Here is a 17,606-nt window from a genome sequence, read left to right as displayed (position 1 = left end):
CAGCGGTAGATTATGGTCTGGAATAACACATAGGCCTCTTTTTATTCCATGCAAAAGCGATCGAAGTCGCTGGCAGAAGCTAGTACTCTATAAGGATAAGGACAGACAATCTTTACTAGTTATCTCACTTATCTGTATGGATTCCCAACAAAACGCATTAACTCATGCATTTATTTTCCTCCATATAACTCAGACATCATAATAATACTTTAATGATACAAATGCACTTAAAACATGACAGAAAGTTGACAACCCAAATACTAATGATGACTAAATAAAAGAAAAGAACTGTTACTACTTTTGTCTGATTTTTCGTAAAGCAGTTTTTTTACAAAATAAAATTGCAACTCTCGACATCGCTTCCAATATAAACGAACCCTTACAACTAATCTATATTACACAAAGATAAGGACTCAATCACTATAAGTACAAAAATGACATTCAGTTCCACAGCAAGTCCACAACACAAACAATTAATTATACAACATGGCCGCTAATTGTTTAATTAAATTATTTTTTAGTTTTTTTGTAATTATTCATAGTACACATGGTGCTAGTATTGATTCTCCTGTGTTTGGGTATCATATGAGGATCGGAGTGCCTCAGGCCACGAGGATAGCTACTCTGGAGTCCATGAGGATTGTCGGGGGCAGTGCCGTCAGTGCAGCTACTGCTATTCCTCATCAGGTAAGCGTTTTTGTCTTTGATATAAGTTTTTAAACTGACATGGTCATTAGTAATATCATTAGAACTTAAAATGGAATATTTATCATATTTATTAATTTAAAATCACAGAAATAAATGAACATGGTAAATATTCCGTTTTAAGTTGTACTGATAGAAATGTTTTATCTTTTAAAAACTTCATTTATATTCAATGCCGTCCTTATATTCGTCATAACGAAGAACTGAAGGTTTTAAATGTAAAACCTTAGTTTTGCTAATTGTACTTATTATATTTAACATTTTAGAAATGAGCTTAGATATCTTCTGACTCAGTTTCTGAGTTTTCATATAAATTGTTCTAAATGTATCTGCGACGACTTTAATGGGAGGTAGTGTTGTATTTGAAGAATACAATAGTGAAGAAATTTCATATAATTTAACCCGGTGCTTAGCCTTCTTATGATGACTCTGGAAAGAACAAAGCAAAAAATATTTCCATTTTTGAAAAAAATACATAGGAAACCCCGACCACTCTCGTAACATTTTCAACTACCGTGCCCACAATTTTTCAAATATTTCTGATTTCTTTTTTGAATAGTGCAACAATCTGTAAAATGTGAAAATTATAAATTATATCATTGAATTTTGTAGCTGTACAAATATTATATCTATTATATAAAAATAAGTCGGGTTTTCCTTCCTGACGCTATAACTCTAGAACGCAAGAACCGATATTCACGGTTTTGCATTCGTTGGAAAGGTCTCGGGCTCCGTAAGGTTTGTAGCAAAGAAAATTTACGAAAAATTTCATGAGAAAAAAAGGAGAACAGGGAAAATCATTGGTGGCGAAACGGAGTTCGCCGGGTTTGCTAGTATATTATGAAAAGCTTGTAATTGTGATAGCTTGGTTCAACTTCGAGGGAAAATCGAGCGAAATGCTATGAAATCATGTGAATTGTGTAAATGTAACACTCGATATCAGACAAATGGTCACTAATAATAGAGTCTGAAATTATGGCTAGTGAATTACTCACGCCATGGTGTGTAATATATGATTCACGTTTCATTTGTGTAGTATTTATTGTGTTGGATGACATTTCCCCTAGTTTTTTTCTATTCCATGCTCACCCCCTATTACATGTTGACTCGTAAAATAACATCTTAAAAACAGAAGATATAATGATAACACATTTATTCAAACAAATAATTTTTATTTAGATAGAAGCATTACCTATTTCAAATTGAAATATTATACTTACAATATTACTTTTTCAAATACGAAACAACCGTATTTAGATTTTTTTTCTCCACAAATTGGTTTTACACTTTCGAAAAGTGTGTTATTGAGAATTAATTGAAATAAATGCTTTGACTTTGATTCTTCAGGTGGGCATCGTAGCAAGACTGACAACGGGTCACCAGTCAGTATGTGGAGGCAGTCTCATTTCCACCACCAGAGTCCTAACAGCAGCCCACTGTTGGTTCGACGGAGAAGTGCAAGCGAGACAGTTCACCATCGTTCTTGGCTCCCTTACTATCTTCACAGGAGGGACAAGGATAGACACAACTGCTGTGACCATGCATCCTTCCTGGAACTACTTACGTAATGACCTTGCTATGGTCAGGATTTCTGCCGTGAAATTGAGTAGTAAGTATTTCTGTTTAATTTTAACCAACTTAAAAAAGTATTTAAGTAAGTGTGGTTTAATCTGAATGTATTTTTGTCTACAAGTAATTCGCGAATCGATTCCGATGCTATTTTCAGAAAAGCATTTGGAGCATGTTTTTATACATTAACCGACTTGAAAAAGGAGGTTCTTAGTTTGACCTCTATGCATGTATGTACGTATGTATGATTGTGCACGATTATCTCGCATTTGGCTGAACCGATTTTCAGCATAGTATTTTTCAGATTTAGGAGAAAGATGTAGAGACTTTTTTTTTAATGTACACAGTAACTAAAATTTAATGGCTCTCTTATAAAAAAAAATAGTTTTATGTGAAACGTAAATCTAAATTATCAAAATATTTATTACAATAATGATTAACTATTCCGGACCAATTCATAATTAATTTATCCTGGCTAATTAATTATGGCTAGCTCAGAAAGAAATCTAATAAGTCATATACTTGAACTCTCTCTTGGTAATCCGATGATGGTCTCATCAAATCATGAAAGTAAATACAAAGAACTCCTCTTTATTTATCTGTCATACTGATAAATGCACTCTTCCAATGAAAGATAACATTTTATAAGTACTTAGATGATAACGGGAAATGTGACGTATACACAATAGTAATCTATAAATAAGAATTAATATTTGTAGCATATATGCACGTCTTGTCATAGAAAAGAATCAAGATATAAGTTAATAATCAAACCTATATCTTGCGTAACTTACAGTCATGCTGCTTTTGCCATGAATATTGTAAAAAATAAGTATGTTCATACTTTAATTTTATTATAACTTTCGTGAGTCATAGTAAATTAATTATAATGTAATCGGATTTCTCACTCGGAACGCGGAATGCTGCTCATGAACACGAGCCTCTAGCATGGCTTGAAACTAGTCGAGTTCCTCGTCAAACACTTTTATGAGTAAACCGATAACATAATAATTAATGTCCATACTTCTAACTGCGACTCAAAATAAATCAACAACATTACTTAGCTCATACCAGTATATTATGACCATTTAACTAACTACGCCAAGTTTATGAAACTAAAATTAAATCCACAATATTTTATATTCAATACATACCTCCATATACATTTTTTATAACTAAGCAAACTAAGTAAATATTTACAAAAAGTAAGGAAACAATAAAGGTATTCAGTGCGCAGGTCCAAATTGTAATTTCCTTCACGTACAACTCAGAAACTACGTTACACAGGTTTTACGACAATTTTATTGCTCAAGTATTAAAATATTATTGTTTTTATTACTTGAATAAGTTACGAGGCACTGTGATTGGCTTGCGAAATGTACGAAGAGAAAGAATTCATTAATTTTCTATTATAATTGCTTATAGCTGTGCTTCGGACGCCTGCCTCTCATGCATGAGAGTGCGGGTCCGAAACCTACCAACGGCAAATACAAATGTGACTTTTTCCGAGTAATATGTACTTTCTAAGAGCATTTAGACACCACTGACAAACGGTGAAGGAAACCTGGGCTTATAATTTCTAATTATAAGTTTGAATTTGCCAACCTGTATTGAGCAAGCGTGGTGATTAATGCTCAAACCTTCCCGTGTGAGAAGACGCTTTGGTCAGCAGTGATCACTTATAGGTTGATGATGTGTTAATAAACAATACTAATATCCATACTGCTGACTGCAGACTGCCTCGTTGCTCGAGTTGTCGCAAATGCGACTGCCGAACAAGGGGTCTCGGGTTCAATTCCCGGGTCGGGCAAAGTATTACTGGGCTTTTTTCGGATTATCGAAACATTCTTGGTTATGGCAATAGGCTCACCCCCTATTACATGGGACTTATAACACAAACGCTGAAAAGTGGGTGTACATTGTATAGCGGCATTACGTGTCGTGATGTGCATTCTTCAGGGATGAAAGGCGTGATGTTGTGTGTGTGTGTGTAATATCCATACAGTCTCCACTAAAAATAATCACCCACTGTTACTTGGAGGTAAATAAAATTTGTGTTTTTCAGATACAATTCAAGTGATCCCACTACCCACGACAGCTGATGTGAACCAGAACTTTGCTGGATCAACAGGGGTCATTTCTGGATTCGGGAAAACGAGTGATGGTATGTATTATATTTATTTTTAATTTATTATTCTGAGTAAAAAGGAGAATGCATTAGGTTAGTTAGTCATTAAGCGTAAAAAGTAGTTAGGGATATGTAGCCAAACTAAAAATGTAGCAAAATTATGCAAAAAGTTTGTCTGGAACTTTTTGAAAAAGTATAATAATTCTCGGGTAAATAATGTAAGCATAAAATATGTTAAGGCTTAATTTATTATTAAGTAGAAAAAAAATTATTAGTCAATACGGAAATATCAATAAAATAAAATAGAACCTCTTGAAAAATCAAGAAACGCAATTCTAAGTTCGACACTATTATTACGCAGTGGAATCACAACGTAACCTATATTTATATCACCAATCGATAATATAATGTATAAAAAAAATCTAATGACTAATACAAACACTATATACATAACAATATATCTTTTTACATAACTGTTATATAGGTAACATAGTATACCGCAGGATTTGCTAATATCAATATTAAAATCTTTATCACAAAATTAATATGTTTTACCAAAGATAAACTTGTTTTGTTTCCGACAGAGATAAGATATTATATTCGTATGAGGTACACAATTAATAATCATCATCCTTAATTACTTGTGCAATATTGTTGAAACGTTATTGCATTTTGTTTTGCAAAGGTATTGGGACGCATTCTTACAGTGCATTTCCACCAGAAATTTGCTATGCTACGTTGCTGTGGATGCGTTTGGCTTCCGCAAATCATATTCATTGGTACACACAGTTTAGCACTGGTGGAAACGGATTCGGCTAAGCTATGTTTTTATATGAAAAGATGCGTGCTACGGATGTGTGCTATGTATGGCTTCGCTACTGTTGATACATCGCATACTTGTGCTGCGCATCTTCCTCGGACAATAACTTTGCGGCGGCACGTCTTCATAGTACATCTTATTCGCACAAATACATTATTGAAATTGAACTCTATTGCCAAAATGTAGTAAATTTGGTAGCTATGCATAAGTTATCTAACAGTTTCATAAATATTTACTTGAGAACCGATACGTATCAGTCAGTTCAAAGAATCAGCCACTGCAATCAAACGCAAAATACACCAGAATTACAACCACTTCTATTCAAACATATTGCACTCACATCAAATCGTACTAGAAAAGACTCAATAACACTCTCATATTCCAATAACTCACACTACAAAACAAAAACAAACAGAAATCACAACAAAATCCCCAACTAACAAACATGCAAATATAGTTTGGGAAATTATAATAAATCTATTGGCAACCACATAACCCTAAGCAATTGAGTAAAACCACCCAATTTTGATGCGAATTCGAGAACACAGTGCCTTCCTATGGGGTCGGAACAAATGGTGCCTTGTTAAAGGGACGGAGGGCTCAAAACAAGGCCTTTTGTGAACCAAACATGTACGCAAACGAGCTAAAACAAAAGGAAAATTAACGCCCTCAGGCAAAACTCACGATATCCAATTAATTTTCGTATATTTTTATTCTTAGACACATACATAATTTATATCGTATTGGAATTTATGTCTGTGTGTTACAAATTATGAAAATGTATACAGGGATCTTTGTTCTAGCGAGAAAATTCAAAATATCAAAATTCTAATTTACTTTTTGCCTATATTTAATCTATGTTAGTATGAGCTTTACGTAAACCTACTGGACATTTAATTGTTTTCAATTATCTTACTAAAACCGAACTCGATATATAGGCTATTGGGCTCAAATTTTTGCCAAAAATAAAGCTATGAAATTCTAGCTTCTGCCAGCAGCTTCACATATTCCATATTCCCATGAGATAAAAAGTATCCTATCACGCAAATCAGCTCATACTCTGCCTATATGCCAAATTTCATCAAAATCCGTTCAGTAGTTTTAGCGTGATTGACGGACAAACATCCAATGGACATTTGTCCATACAAACAAACTTTCACATTTATAGTAATGAATTCTTAATTACCTTATCTCGGGCACAAAGTCACAGGTAAAAGCTAGTTGGAAAAATAATGTTGAGACGGTAAGTTCGCCTACAGGTAGGTTTCATATGAAACTCTGTAATTATTTAATACATTAAGAAGTAACCTTTTAATTTATTTTCTTAGCAAAGGTTGTTTCCTTATTACAAGATTCATGTAGGTACGTCTTTCGTTTTTATATTTTCATTTTTATGTTAATATGCATGAGGTTATAATTGGCTTGTTGGCACAAAGTGAAAGATAAAAATTAAAACAAAAAGTCGCTTCTTTCTTTGTGCGGATCGTGCAGAATTTTGTATATTAGGTACATATAGTGAAATGTCAATGTTCCCTGCCCGCATTTAAGGAATACCTACATGCTTCTGGATCACAAGAACTCCAGCCCATTATAATACCTTACAACTTAGAAGTCTGTTGCTCACAAGCTACCATCACCTGTAACATTTAAATCTTCTAGCAGGAACCTACAACCAACACTACTTATTTATTTACTTATTTACTTAATAAAGGTATCCAACAAGGAATACACATTGAGAACACGAATAACAATACATCAATATTAAAACTATGTGCTGCCTCAATTATAGGAGGCCACATCATGCAAAAAATATAAAATAATATACAATATCATAAACTGAAAAATACAGTACATAGAACAAAAAAAAAAGTGAAATATGGCAAACATTTCAAGCAACTCAAACACATAACAATAATCTTCTTCTTTACTTCTCTACTTCTTTTTGGTCCACGACGTAATATCCTCTTTATTATTCTACACAGCTCAAACCTCGTTCCCTGCCACCACGGCTCTGCACCAGACATCAGTGCCCATCATCACAAACGCTGTTTGCCAGAGGAGTTTCCAGATCACCATAGACGGCAGCCATCTTTGCACTGGTGGTACTGGGGGTAAAGGCACCTGTGATGGTGACTCTGGTGGTCCACTCACTGTGCTGCATAATAATAAGAGGATCTTGGTAAGTATTGTTTATTTTAATAGTCACGCTTTTCATGCCCGAAGGAGTACGCAGAGGTGCACATTATGCCATGTAATGCCACTATATACGCACTTAGTGTAGATCCCATGTAATAGGGGGTGAGCCTAATGCCATATATCGGGAACAATTTTAGATTACGTCTATTACTTAATATGTCAATCACTCTCTATTAATACCACCCACATTATATGCATGAAAAGACTGCTGACTGTACACGAAGCGAAAGAATTATGTAAAATTCGTAGCAATTTGCGTTCTACTGTCTCTGCCATTCCCCATGGAAGATAGGCGTGAGCGGGGCCTCCTACCACAGGTATATTGTTTACTTAAAAGGAGGTCTCTATGTTATTACTGTTACTGTAATAGTTGTACAAGTTTCTGCAATAAACATTTTTATTTATTTATTTGCAAACTTATTTGCTCTCGGCTCTTAGGCCGGTTATAATGTCCTTTACGGGCGCGCGCCAAGTAAAGGACATATAAAGAATATTATTCGGTGGTTGTTGGTGGTCTGTGGTTATCTATCAGTTCTGTAGCTTGGGGTAGAGGTGGTGGTGGTGGTGCTGAGATTTCATTTTCGTCTATCTGCATGAATTTCCTAACTATGCGACACGTATTTAGTATAGCTGCTTTTTGTAATTTAATGTATGTGGTCTCTTTGATATTCAATAATTTTAAGCTATGGAAAAGGTGTTTTGGGATTACTCCAGTAGTAGACAGGACAATCGGCACAATATAAACTTTATCCTGTCTCCAGATTCTAGTTACTTCATCCTTGAGGTCTGCATATTTGTGTACTTTTTCAGTTATTGTTTTTGTTAGATTGTGCGTGTTGGGGACGGCGATATCAATCAGGTAAGTGGTTTTATTTATTTTATCTTGTAGAGTGATGTCAGGTCTGTTGTAGTGGATGGTTCTGTCTGTGAGTATTGCGCGGTCGTAGTACATTTTGTAAGTGGAGTTTTCTAGGATGGTGCTAGGAGTGTATTTGTAGTATGGAGTGTGTGTGTCTGGTATGAGGTTGTGTTGAATGGCGAGTGACTGATGAATGATGTTAGCGACTTGGTTGTGACGATGAGTGTAGTCGGTTTGCGTGAGATGAGGACAAGCTCCAGTGATGTGCTGGATTGTCTCGGAGTGGATGTGACATTTTCTGCATTTGTCATTCGTAAGTGTTGGGTCTTTGATTATGAATTTTCTGTAATTTCTGGTGTTGATTATTTGATCCTGGATAGCTATTATAAAACCTTCTGTTTCCGGAAATAGAGTACCTAATTTGAGCCATTTGTTTGATGCTTCTTTATCTATGGGTGCTTGTTCGAGGTCATTATAATGTCGCCCGTGTAGCGCTTTTTTCTGCCATGCTTCTTTCAGAACTATTTCTTGTTGGTTGGGTGTTAGGATATTTTCTTCATAAGTTTGCTGTAAGTTAAGAGGTGTGTAGCTGTTGTCATTCGTTACTATTGCTTTATGGATGTTACTGGTGAGAGATTTTTGTTTAAAGAATTTATGTAATGAGTTAATTTGCTTTTTCCATAGATTAGTGATATATATAAGACCTCTACCTCCATTTTGCCGTTTAATATTAAGTCTTTCTATTGCTGATTTTGGGTGATGATGGTTGTATTTTGTGAGAGTTGTACGGGTAGCTCTTTCTATAGAATTTATATTACTTTGACTCCACTTGATGATCCCAAACGAATATGTCAGCACTGGGATAGCATATGTATTAATTGCTTTTATTAGATTTTTCCCTGTTAATCGGCTCTTACAAATTCTATTTAATCTTCTTTTGTATTCTAAAGTTAGTTTATTTTTAATATCTTTGTGGTCTAATCCTTTTGCTTGCTCATATCCCAGGTACTTATACATTTCGTTTGGTTCCATCGCTTTGATAATCTGATTCTCGTCCTCAGAGTTCTCAATCACGTAATCACCAGCGCGTATTTTGCCTTTTATAATGTGAATCATTCTGCATTTATCTAAACCAAACTGCATGTTGATGTCTTTACTGAAATCTGTTGTTACTTTAATCAATTTCTCCATCTCTTTATCAGTTTTAGCGTACAATTTTATATCGTCCATGTAAATTAAGTGTGAAATTGTAGTTTGTATGTTATTATGTCTAAGTTGAAATCCTGCGCGCTGGTTATTAAGTAGTTGAGACAGAGGGTTAAGGGCGAGGCAAAACCATAGGGGGCTTAAGGAGTCACCCTGATATATACCTTTTCTTATTGATATTTCTCTGCTAACGATGGCATTGTGGTGGTTATTAAGTAGTAAAGTAGTTTTCCATAAAGGCATTACATTTTTGAGAAAGTCTATTATATTACTGTTAATTTTATATACTTCTAAGATGTTTATAAGCCAAGAGTGCGGTATACTATCAAATGCTTTTTTATAATCGATGAAAGTACAGTGAAGGTTGCGCTTTTTTGTTGCTGTATGTTTATGTATAACTGAATCTATGATTAATTGCTCCTTACACCCCATATGGTCCCGCCTGCACCCTTTTTGTTCCTCAGCTATTATTTTGTGTGTCTCTACATGTGATCTTATTTTATGTGCTATTACTGAAGTTAATATTTTATATATAGTAGGTAAACAGGTGATTGGTCTGTACTGAGATGGTTGTGAGGTATGTTGGTTCTTAGGTAGCATGTAGGTAATTCCTTTAGTTAAAAATTCTGGTGGTTGTTGTTGTCCTAATAGTACTTCTGTAAAATTTTTGGCCAAATATTTGTGGAATATTAGGAGTTTTTTATACCAAAAATTATGAATTTTATCTACGCCGGGGGATTTCCAATTATGAAGTCTATCTGTAATGTTAGTTATATCTTCTTTTGTTATTTCATGAAATTCCATTTCTTCTATAGTTTCCCATCTTTTCTTTTCTTCTTCTATCCACTGAGCTTCCGTATTATGTGTTATTTGTGTTTCCCAGATGTTTGACCAAAAATTTTCTAATTCTTCTTTACTAGGTACTTCGTTTGTGGTAGAGTGTAATGTTGTGTTATTATCTGGTGTTGCGTTTAATTTCCTATAGAACATTTTTTCATTATTAGCGAAAAGATTGTTATCCTGTTTTCTCTGTAGTGCTGTTTTATATCGTTTATATCTGTTAGTTTTAAGTGCTAATTTTTGTTTTAGTGTATCGAGGAATTCTTGTGGTGTTTTATTGTTAGCTTCATGTCTAGTGTGTAGTGTTGCATTCTTAAATATTGCCGTTACTCTATCTACTACTTTATCTGATCTATTATTATTTGTGATGTACTGAGTAAGTTTACCAATGTCTGAACGTAATTTATTTATCTGTCTTTCCAATCTTATTTGCCACGCTGGCCTATTGTTTCTCGGTATCTGAATAGGTCTGTCATTATTATGTATTTTATATCCTAACTCCTGTGAGATAACTAATGCCGTACAATATATTAATGTATGAATATCGTTGAGTTTTGAGTCGTTTGTTATGTGTTGTTCAAGTAAATTATTATTGAAGATGCTAACCAATTTGAGAAGTTGTTTGCTGTATTTTAATTTAGGTAATTTTGGGCGCGCTGATGGATCCATTCCGGAGTAAAGCAAAATAGCGCTGCGTAACTTTTCGTCCAGATTTGATACTATTGGATTTTCGCTTCTATTTTCTACTGTAAGGCATTCTATTTCGTTTTCTACTAATAGTGTTGTATTATCTGTTTGGGTGCTCATATCTGATGTCGATTGTTGTGTTAATAGTATTTGCGAGAAGTATGTGTCATTTTCTTGAGATGGATGTCGTGTATGACTGATTGATTGTGGTGAAATAGGTATGGTAGAGTGATGATGAATGAGTGGATTGTATGATTGTAAGTTTGCGGAGTCATGTATGATATTTTGTGAAAGTGAAGGTATGTTATTTTCTTCTTCCTGTAGTTTAGCTCTTACTTCTTCTTGTATTTGATTCAGAATTTCCGTACTTAACAATTTATTCCTAACAATAACTCTTCTTTGATCAGCTATCCTTTGTTCCGTAACATTGATTTCTGGGTATTTTTGGATGAATTTTTGGTGTAAGAGTGTTCGGTATGTAGTCAAATCTGTTTCTAATTTGGTAATGTAATAGTATGTGCGCATGATAAATGTATTTACTTCAGGTGACCATCTCATGCGCACTCTGGGCTTCCCAGCCTTCGTGGACGCAGGTAAAAAGGTCTGAGTGACCGCCTGCGCAACAGCAAAGGTGGGGTTTTCGGGTTCCCTAGTCTCTTCGTCTGTCGGAAGAGGTGAAGATGAAGGTGCATATGATGTAGTACTAGGACTGAATGGTTCTATGATCGATGAAGATGGTGATGAAGAATGTAGTGTGTTGGCTGTAACATTTTCGGGTGACCCGGTGGGAGCCCGCCTACTCAACTCCGCACCGCCGACGGTTCGTCCACTGCCACACCCAGCGTCAGCTCCAGGTGTGCCCCGGCGATCGCCCCCGGGCAGCGGCCCTATACGTTTACTTTTTGATCGAGTCTCCATGTTTATAATGGGTTTCCATTGCCATGTTGGCCGCGCCAGTAACTTATGAATCGCGTGTCCGCCCCCCACGTGAATCTGATGGTCGATTCGGACGTATGGTTGGATTTTAGGGGGCTTATTTATTTTATTATTATTTTATAAATATTGTTTCTTAACTTATTTCTTCTTTATACCAGGTCGGTGTGGTTTCCTTCGGCCCTAGCGAGGGTTGTCAGGCCAGTTCTCCATCAGTTTTCTCCAGGGTAACCTCATTCCTCACATGGATCAACAATAACCTTAAGTAGATTTAAATGTTATACTCTCTCTTTCTTTCTCTCTCTCACTCTGACTGTGTACTCTGACTCTGACTCTGACTTTAGTTTTAATTATGTTATTAAAAATAAAAAAGTATTTTCTAACACTTCTGTAGTTTTATTTTATGAAATAGATAATATTATTAATTTTGATTATGCTGAGACTTATATTAGACAATAGTATAAGTCTCTATGAGGAGACTTCCCGGGTCGGGCGAAAGTTTTCAATAATTGGAGTTCTCGTCATAAGCATGGGCTTTGTAAAAGTGCATCAGAAGTGTGAGAGAGCCATGCTCCAGCACTAATGGATTGGCTTGACCAGAGTAATACTATGGTCTCACAGAAAACCGACTTGAAACAACACTTGCCTTGTGTGAGTGAGATTGACGGAAGCCCAATTACACCCCTTCCCAATCCCTGATTCCCCAACAACCCTTAAATCCTAAGACCCAAATGCCAACGCACTTGTAAAGCCTCTGGCGTTTCGGGTTTCCATGGACGGCGGCGATTGCTTACCATCAGGTGATCCGTATGCTAGTTTACCGGCTTATACCATAAAAAAATCAGTCAGTTACCTGTCCAATCGGCTAATAGATCATTAAGTACAACACAACGAGCATTGAACACAGCCGATGTGTAACGACCGATTGTTAAACAAATTAATGGCTACATTGCTAAAGTGCTGTTGGATTGTTTGATGTTCAGTAGCAGATACCCTGATATTTGATAGTTCAAACTAGACAAGTATTGTTTGCATTCCGTTGCTAATAGAAACAGAGTCTCTTTTTAGTTCAGCCTCGTTGCCTCGTTGAACGACTGGTTTTATCAACCTTCACTGCCGGGCAAAGGGTCTCGGGTTCGATTCCCGGGTTGGGCAAAGTATTATTAGGCTTTTTTCAGAATTTCGAAAATTTCTCAGTAGTAGCTCGGAGACTAAAATTGTGCCCAGTATGTGGCAATAGGCTCACCTATTGCCTATTAATTTTATAGGACTTATAACACAAATCATTTCAATTAAATCTAAACATATTTTTCTCTCCCTGACATTACTCCTAACATTCCCTGGAACCCAAATATCAACTAGAAGCAAACTTCATAAACATTAAGCTCCGGGTCCACGCTGTTCACTATAAATCTGCTCTGCGGTTTCCAACCCTACAATGACTGTGTACTGTCGCTAATTTTCAACGTCACTGAGTACTAATTAGTTAATAAATCATTTGGGTTGCACGTTTTGGTTGCCATACATCTCAAATTTTCCGGACACGTCTGAAAATTTAGTTTTTTATAAACAGGAAAGGATCAAATGAAACATTAAGATTGATTTACTAAGGGGAGATGACAGAGAGGCATTTGTTAAATCTTCTCCGCTTATGCTTCAAATGAGCAGTTTTTTACTTTCAAACATTAATGGAAAAAAACAAAAAGAAATAATTTTTACTTTTTTTTCTTTTTTTTTTAACGTTGCTACACAAGGATTTTCTCCTGTGTCGTGGGTGCGTTTACAAACATACCTACAAGTTCACATACACATGACACCCAGACCCGAAACAACAATTTGTGGATCACACAAAGAGTTGCTCCGAGCGGGAATAGAACCCGCTACACGTTGCGCGGCAGCCGGTTGCCGAGCCACCGCACCGCCCGCGCATTCATGATCAACTTACGAAATTTTCTCCGAAATTGAGGTTTGGCAACCCTAGTCACACGCCGGACTAATGGTGAGGTAATATATGTGTTTAGCAACGACAACGACACGCGCTAATGACTGAGGCTGCTTTTAGACCTGTTTGTGTAGACTAGACTGGACTAACTTTGACCCGAACATCAATAGTGATCGATGGATTTTATTAGTATTAATGCACCTGTGACGCCTCTGGTGTTGCGGGTGTATATGAGCGGCGCTGATCGCTTACCATTAGGTAACTCGTCTGTTTGTTTGCCCTCATAAGAAAATTTCATTAAAAAAAGTATTTTAACAATTACCTTCTTATGCACAAAACAGAAATGGCCTTCTCTTTTCTTTGTTATTATGAGTGTATGAGAGCTTGAATTTGATGATACAAATATTATTCGATTGTATGTCGGCTAAGTGGTTGCTTTCTCAAGCGGGAGCTTTGATGATCCGATTCGTCACTCTCCCTATACCTAGCCTACCAAAGAAGGCCACTTGCCTCCAGTTTTCCGGCTCTGCAAGCAAATATTTAATCACTGTAAATATAGACATATTTCACCAGATCCTGGGAACAAGGACCAGCCTCACACCGCTCAGAAGACCGGGCAGAACTCCTCAATCATCAAGCTTGTAATGGGCTAAATCTAGGTCACTTCCACAACGGTGATTACTCCTTTAGCCAAAATTTAGAGACACGATTAAGACGACACATATAATATATGACACAATTATGTGAAATACCTCAAGTTATGACGGGTCAAAGTTTGCGTAAGTATTTAACCAGAACTATGTCAGTTAGTCACAAGTGTAAGTAACACAACTTGAACCGTCGAACTAAGTTTGATGTCTAAACTAATCCTCTAAACGGTATAGTTTCGACAATCTGACTGTGCGCTAATATGCTGCTTTAGGAGATGAGAAAATTAGACGTTAGATTTTCTAGAGAGACTGCCTAACGGGTTGCCGTGGCTCCGGCTTGAAAAGCAACAAGAGTTTGACACTCCCGCTCACCTAAAAAAAATGGATTTTATTAAAAAAATAATAATTAGACGTTCTGCTTCAATAGTTCTGTTTTTGAAAACATTAAAAAAAACATGCAGTCACTTATTTTGTTATATCGTATTTGTTTTAATATAACAGTAACATTTTGCCGACTTTTGTTAGACCTATTAACAACATATAATTTCGACGAATTGCTTTAACTCCTTACTGGTAAAACGACTATCTTAATTCAGTTAGCAAAAATGTAATTTGCAAATCCCAAAATACCTACACTAATCTACTATCCATTATTACCTCAAAAAGTACAATATTCCATTCACTGTTTATTATTAACTAAGAAAACAAATAATTTTTAGTTTTACATATACACCAAACGCTGATCTTAGCTCAAGCGTCATCTTACATCCCACGCGACACGGTCGCGTCGCGTCTTGTCGCTCTCGAGTCAGTTGACGCACCGTATCAATTAGCCCTTGGCTTAACAACCGCGCTGTATCGGCGATAAATTGATCAACGTCTACACTTTGAGGTTATTATTAACATTACTAGTATTAACATAATAATTTGATGCTGGAAAGATAGCTTAAGAGATACGAGATTATTGATAGAAATTAGGATACTGAGTTTTATAGTAAAATTGATAGGTTTAATGGCAAAATAGGCAGGTTGAAGTGGCAATGGGCAAGCCACGTCGCTCGAAGGACTGATGGCCGCTGGGACAGGAAAGTGATTGACTTTAGACTGCGGACCGAAAGACACATCATAGTATAGGCAGACTTCCCACTACGTGGACTGATGATATCGCTAGAGTCACAGGGGAGCCAGTAGATGCAGGCGGTGAGTTGTCGTTCAAGATGGAGGACTAAGGGGGACACATTTGTTCAGCAGTGGATGTTTTTCGGCTGATGATAATGGACATTATCATAAGGATAATGTTACTTCATTTCTCGATATCTGATAGTTTCTGAAAAGAAAAATCTAAGGTCATTTCAAAACTGATAATGCAATAATAAATTTCCGAAGCCGGGTATAAGTAATTCACAATTAGCCTATGCTGGATGATCTACTTAAACTATTCCTTAGTAACGATTTTGTACCGAAAACAACTGCTAAGGAACGGAATAAGTATTTAATCATTAAATGACTCTGAGTACGGCGGTAAAATTGTCATTAAACAAATCTAAAATTACATATTTTATTAAAATAAAAATCACTTAATGCACAAAGACAATAAGAACACAAAGCACAACAAAAGCTATAGAGTATCATTAATCGCATAAACTTTATTACACACTGCACCGCCTCTAATGGAAGTTTCTTTGTTTGTTGAGTAGCTGCGGCGATTCCATTCTTTTCCTTGTTCTGTAAAAAGATAGTGCACAATGGAAGTATTGTATGAGAGATAGTTAATGATCCTTTGTCAATGTCCTTTTGTCTGTAGATATGTTGCAAATGTAATTAATTTAATATCTTAAATCCTGTTAATATTTCCCTATCTCTTACCAACTTAATGGGTTTACCGGGGCTCCGGCGCCAAAGAATTTTCCGCCTTTTAAAAAGCCTAGCTTTTTGAGGGGAGAAAATCATCCAATGACTTCTCCCGCCTTGGACGTGGCGAGAGGGAGTGTCAGACTCTTACTGACTAAAAACCATCCCGTTCCTACTCCTACTTTTCGAGCCGGAGCCCCGGTAAACCCGCTAGGTAGGCCGCAGCAGACTTTAAAGGATGATTCACGCTACACAGAGTCGCGACCGGATCGTGCCCGGGCTGAGCGCCGGCAGGGACAGGGTCAAACCTTATGGTATACTTTTTGTATGAAGTGTGCATACCTGACCGGTTTTACATTTGTCATTTTACACGTAAGGATTTGTTTCACAGTGTCTGGGTAGCCTCTATATCTCTATGTATCAGACTTGAAGAATATTTTTTTATAACTTTGAATTAAGTACGTAAAACATGGCAACTTTACCATATTTTGGAACAAAAATCAAAATATATTTTTAACCATAAGACGCATAGAAACCAAAACTATATATTTAGAATTGTAGTCTATCTGGCTCACTTTATCGTAATCGTCATTATATACAAACGCTTACTTTAGCCGTAGTAAAGAAAAAACAACATGGGTAAAGATACCAAATTTTTGGCAACTTTACCTACGCGCCGTATTCATCGTGTATTGCATATTAAAGAGTTGTTGAGGTACAGAGGGCTTCATCTAGGACCTCTTCGTATTATAATGCAAACAATATGAGGAAATCTATAAAGATAACGGCTACACAGACAGTAGGTAAAGTTGCCACGGGTTTCATCGTAATTTACATACAAATAATTTGTTACGCTCGGGGTTGTCAAAAAAAGAGAATTATTTTTATGACATGTATATTTAAAAAAAAAATATAAACCTTAAACCTACAGTAAAAAAAAGCATAAATATCTGACATAAATATTGTTCCCTTTTAAACTAAATTAAGTTCTAAAATTTTAAGTATTTATGTTTAAAATTGTAAAAAAAAGGCTACAAAATAATGTTTAATCTTTTGACTTTTTAATTTTTTGACTTCACCATCTCCATAGCTAATTTTAACATTACTTTCGTATACTTTTTATATTATCTAACTCCGAGTTATCTGCGGTTTTGTTTCATGTGAGCCATTTTGGCTCTAAAACAAAAGGTATTATTAAATACATTATAACTTATCATCCA

The 17,606-nt window shown here is 35.9% G+C and overlaps 1 protein-coding gene across 1 annotated transcript; it reads left to right on the top strand.

The window, feature by feature from the left end:
• The first annotated feature begins 441 nt into the window (after positions 1–441).
• On the top strand, positions 442–12,328 carry LOC118274181 (brachyurin-like). The gene is made up of 5 exons (XM_035591611.2): positions 442–687; positions 2,053–2,314; positions 4,340–4,438; positions 7,205–7,401; positions 12,105–12,328. The coding sequence occupies exons 1-5, from the start codon at positions 487–489 to the stop codon at positions 12,210–12,212; spliced, it is 867 nt and encodes a 288-aa protein (XP_035447504.1). The 5' UTR covers positions 442–486; the 3' UTR covers positions 12,213–12,328.
• The last annotated feature ends 5,278 nt before the right edge of the window (positions 12,329–17,606 follow it).

This window comes from Spodoptera frugiperda, chromosome 3 (assembly GCF_023101765.2).
Source record: "Spodoptera frugiperda isolate SF20-4 chromosome 3, AGI-APGP_CSIRO_Sfru_2.0, whole genome shotgun sequence".
Taxonomy (NCBI): Eukaryota; Metazoa; Arthropoda; class Insecta; order Lepidoptera; family Noctuidae; genus Spodoptera; species Spodoptera frugiperda.
Note: the sequence above shows the minus strand (reverse complement) of the source record. Positions and strands in the feature narration are given on the sequence as shown.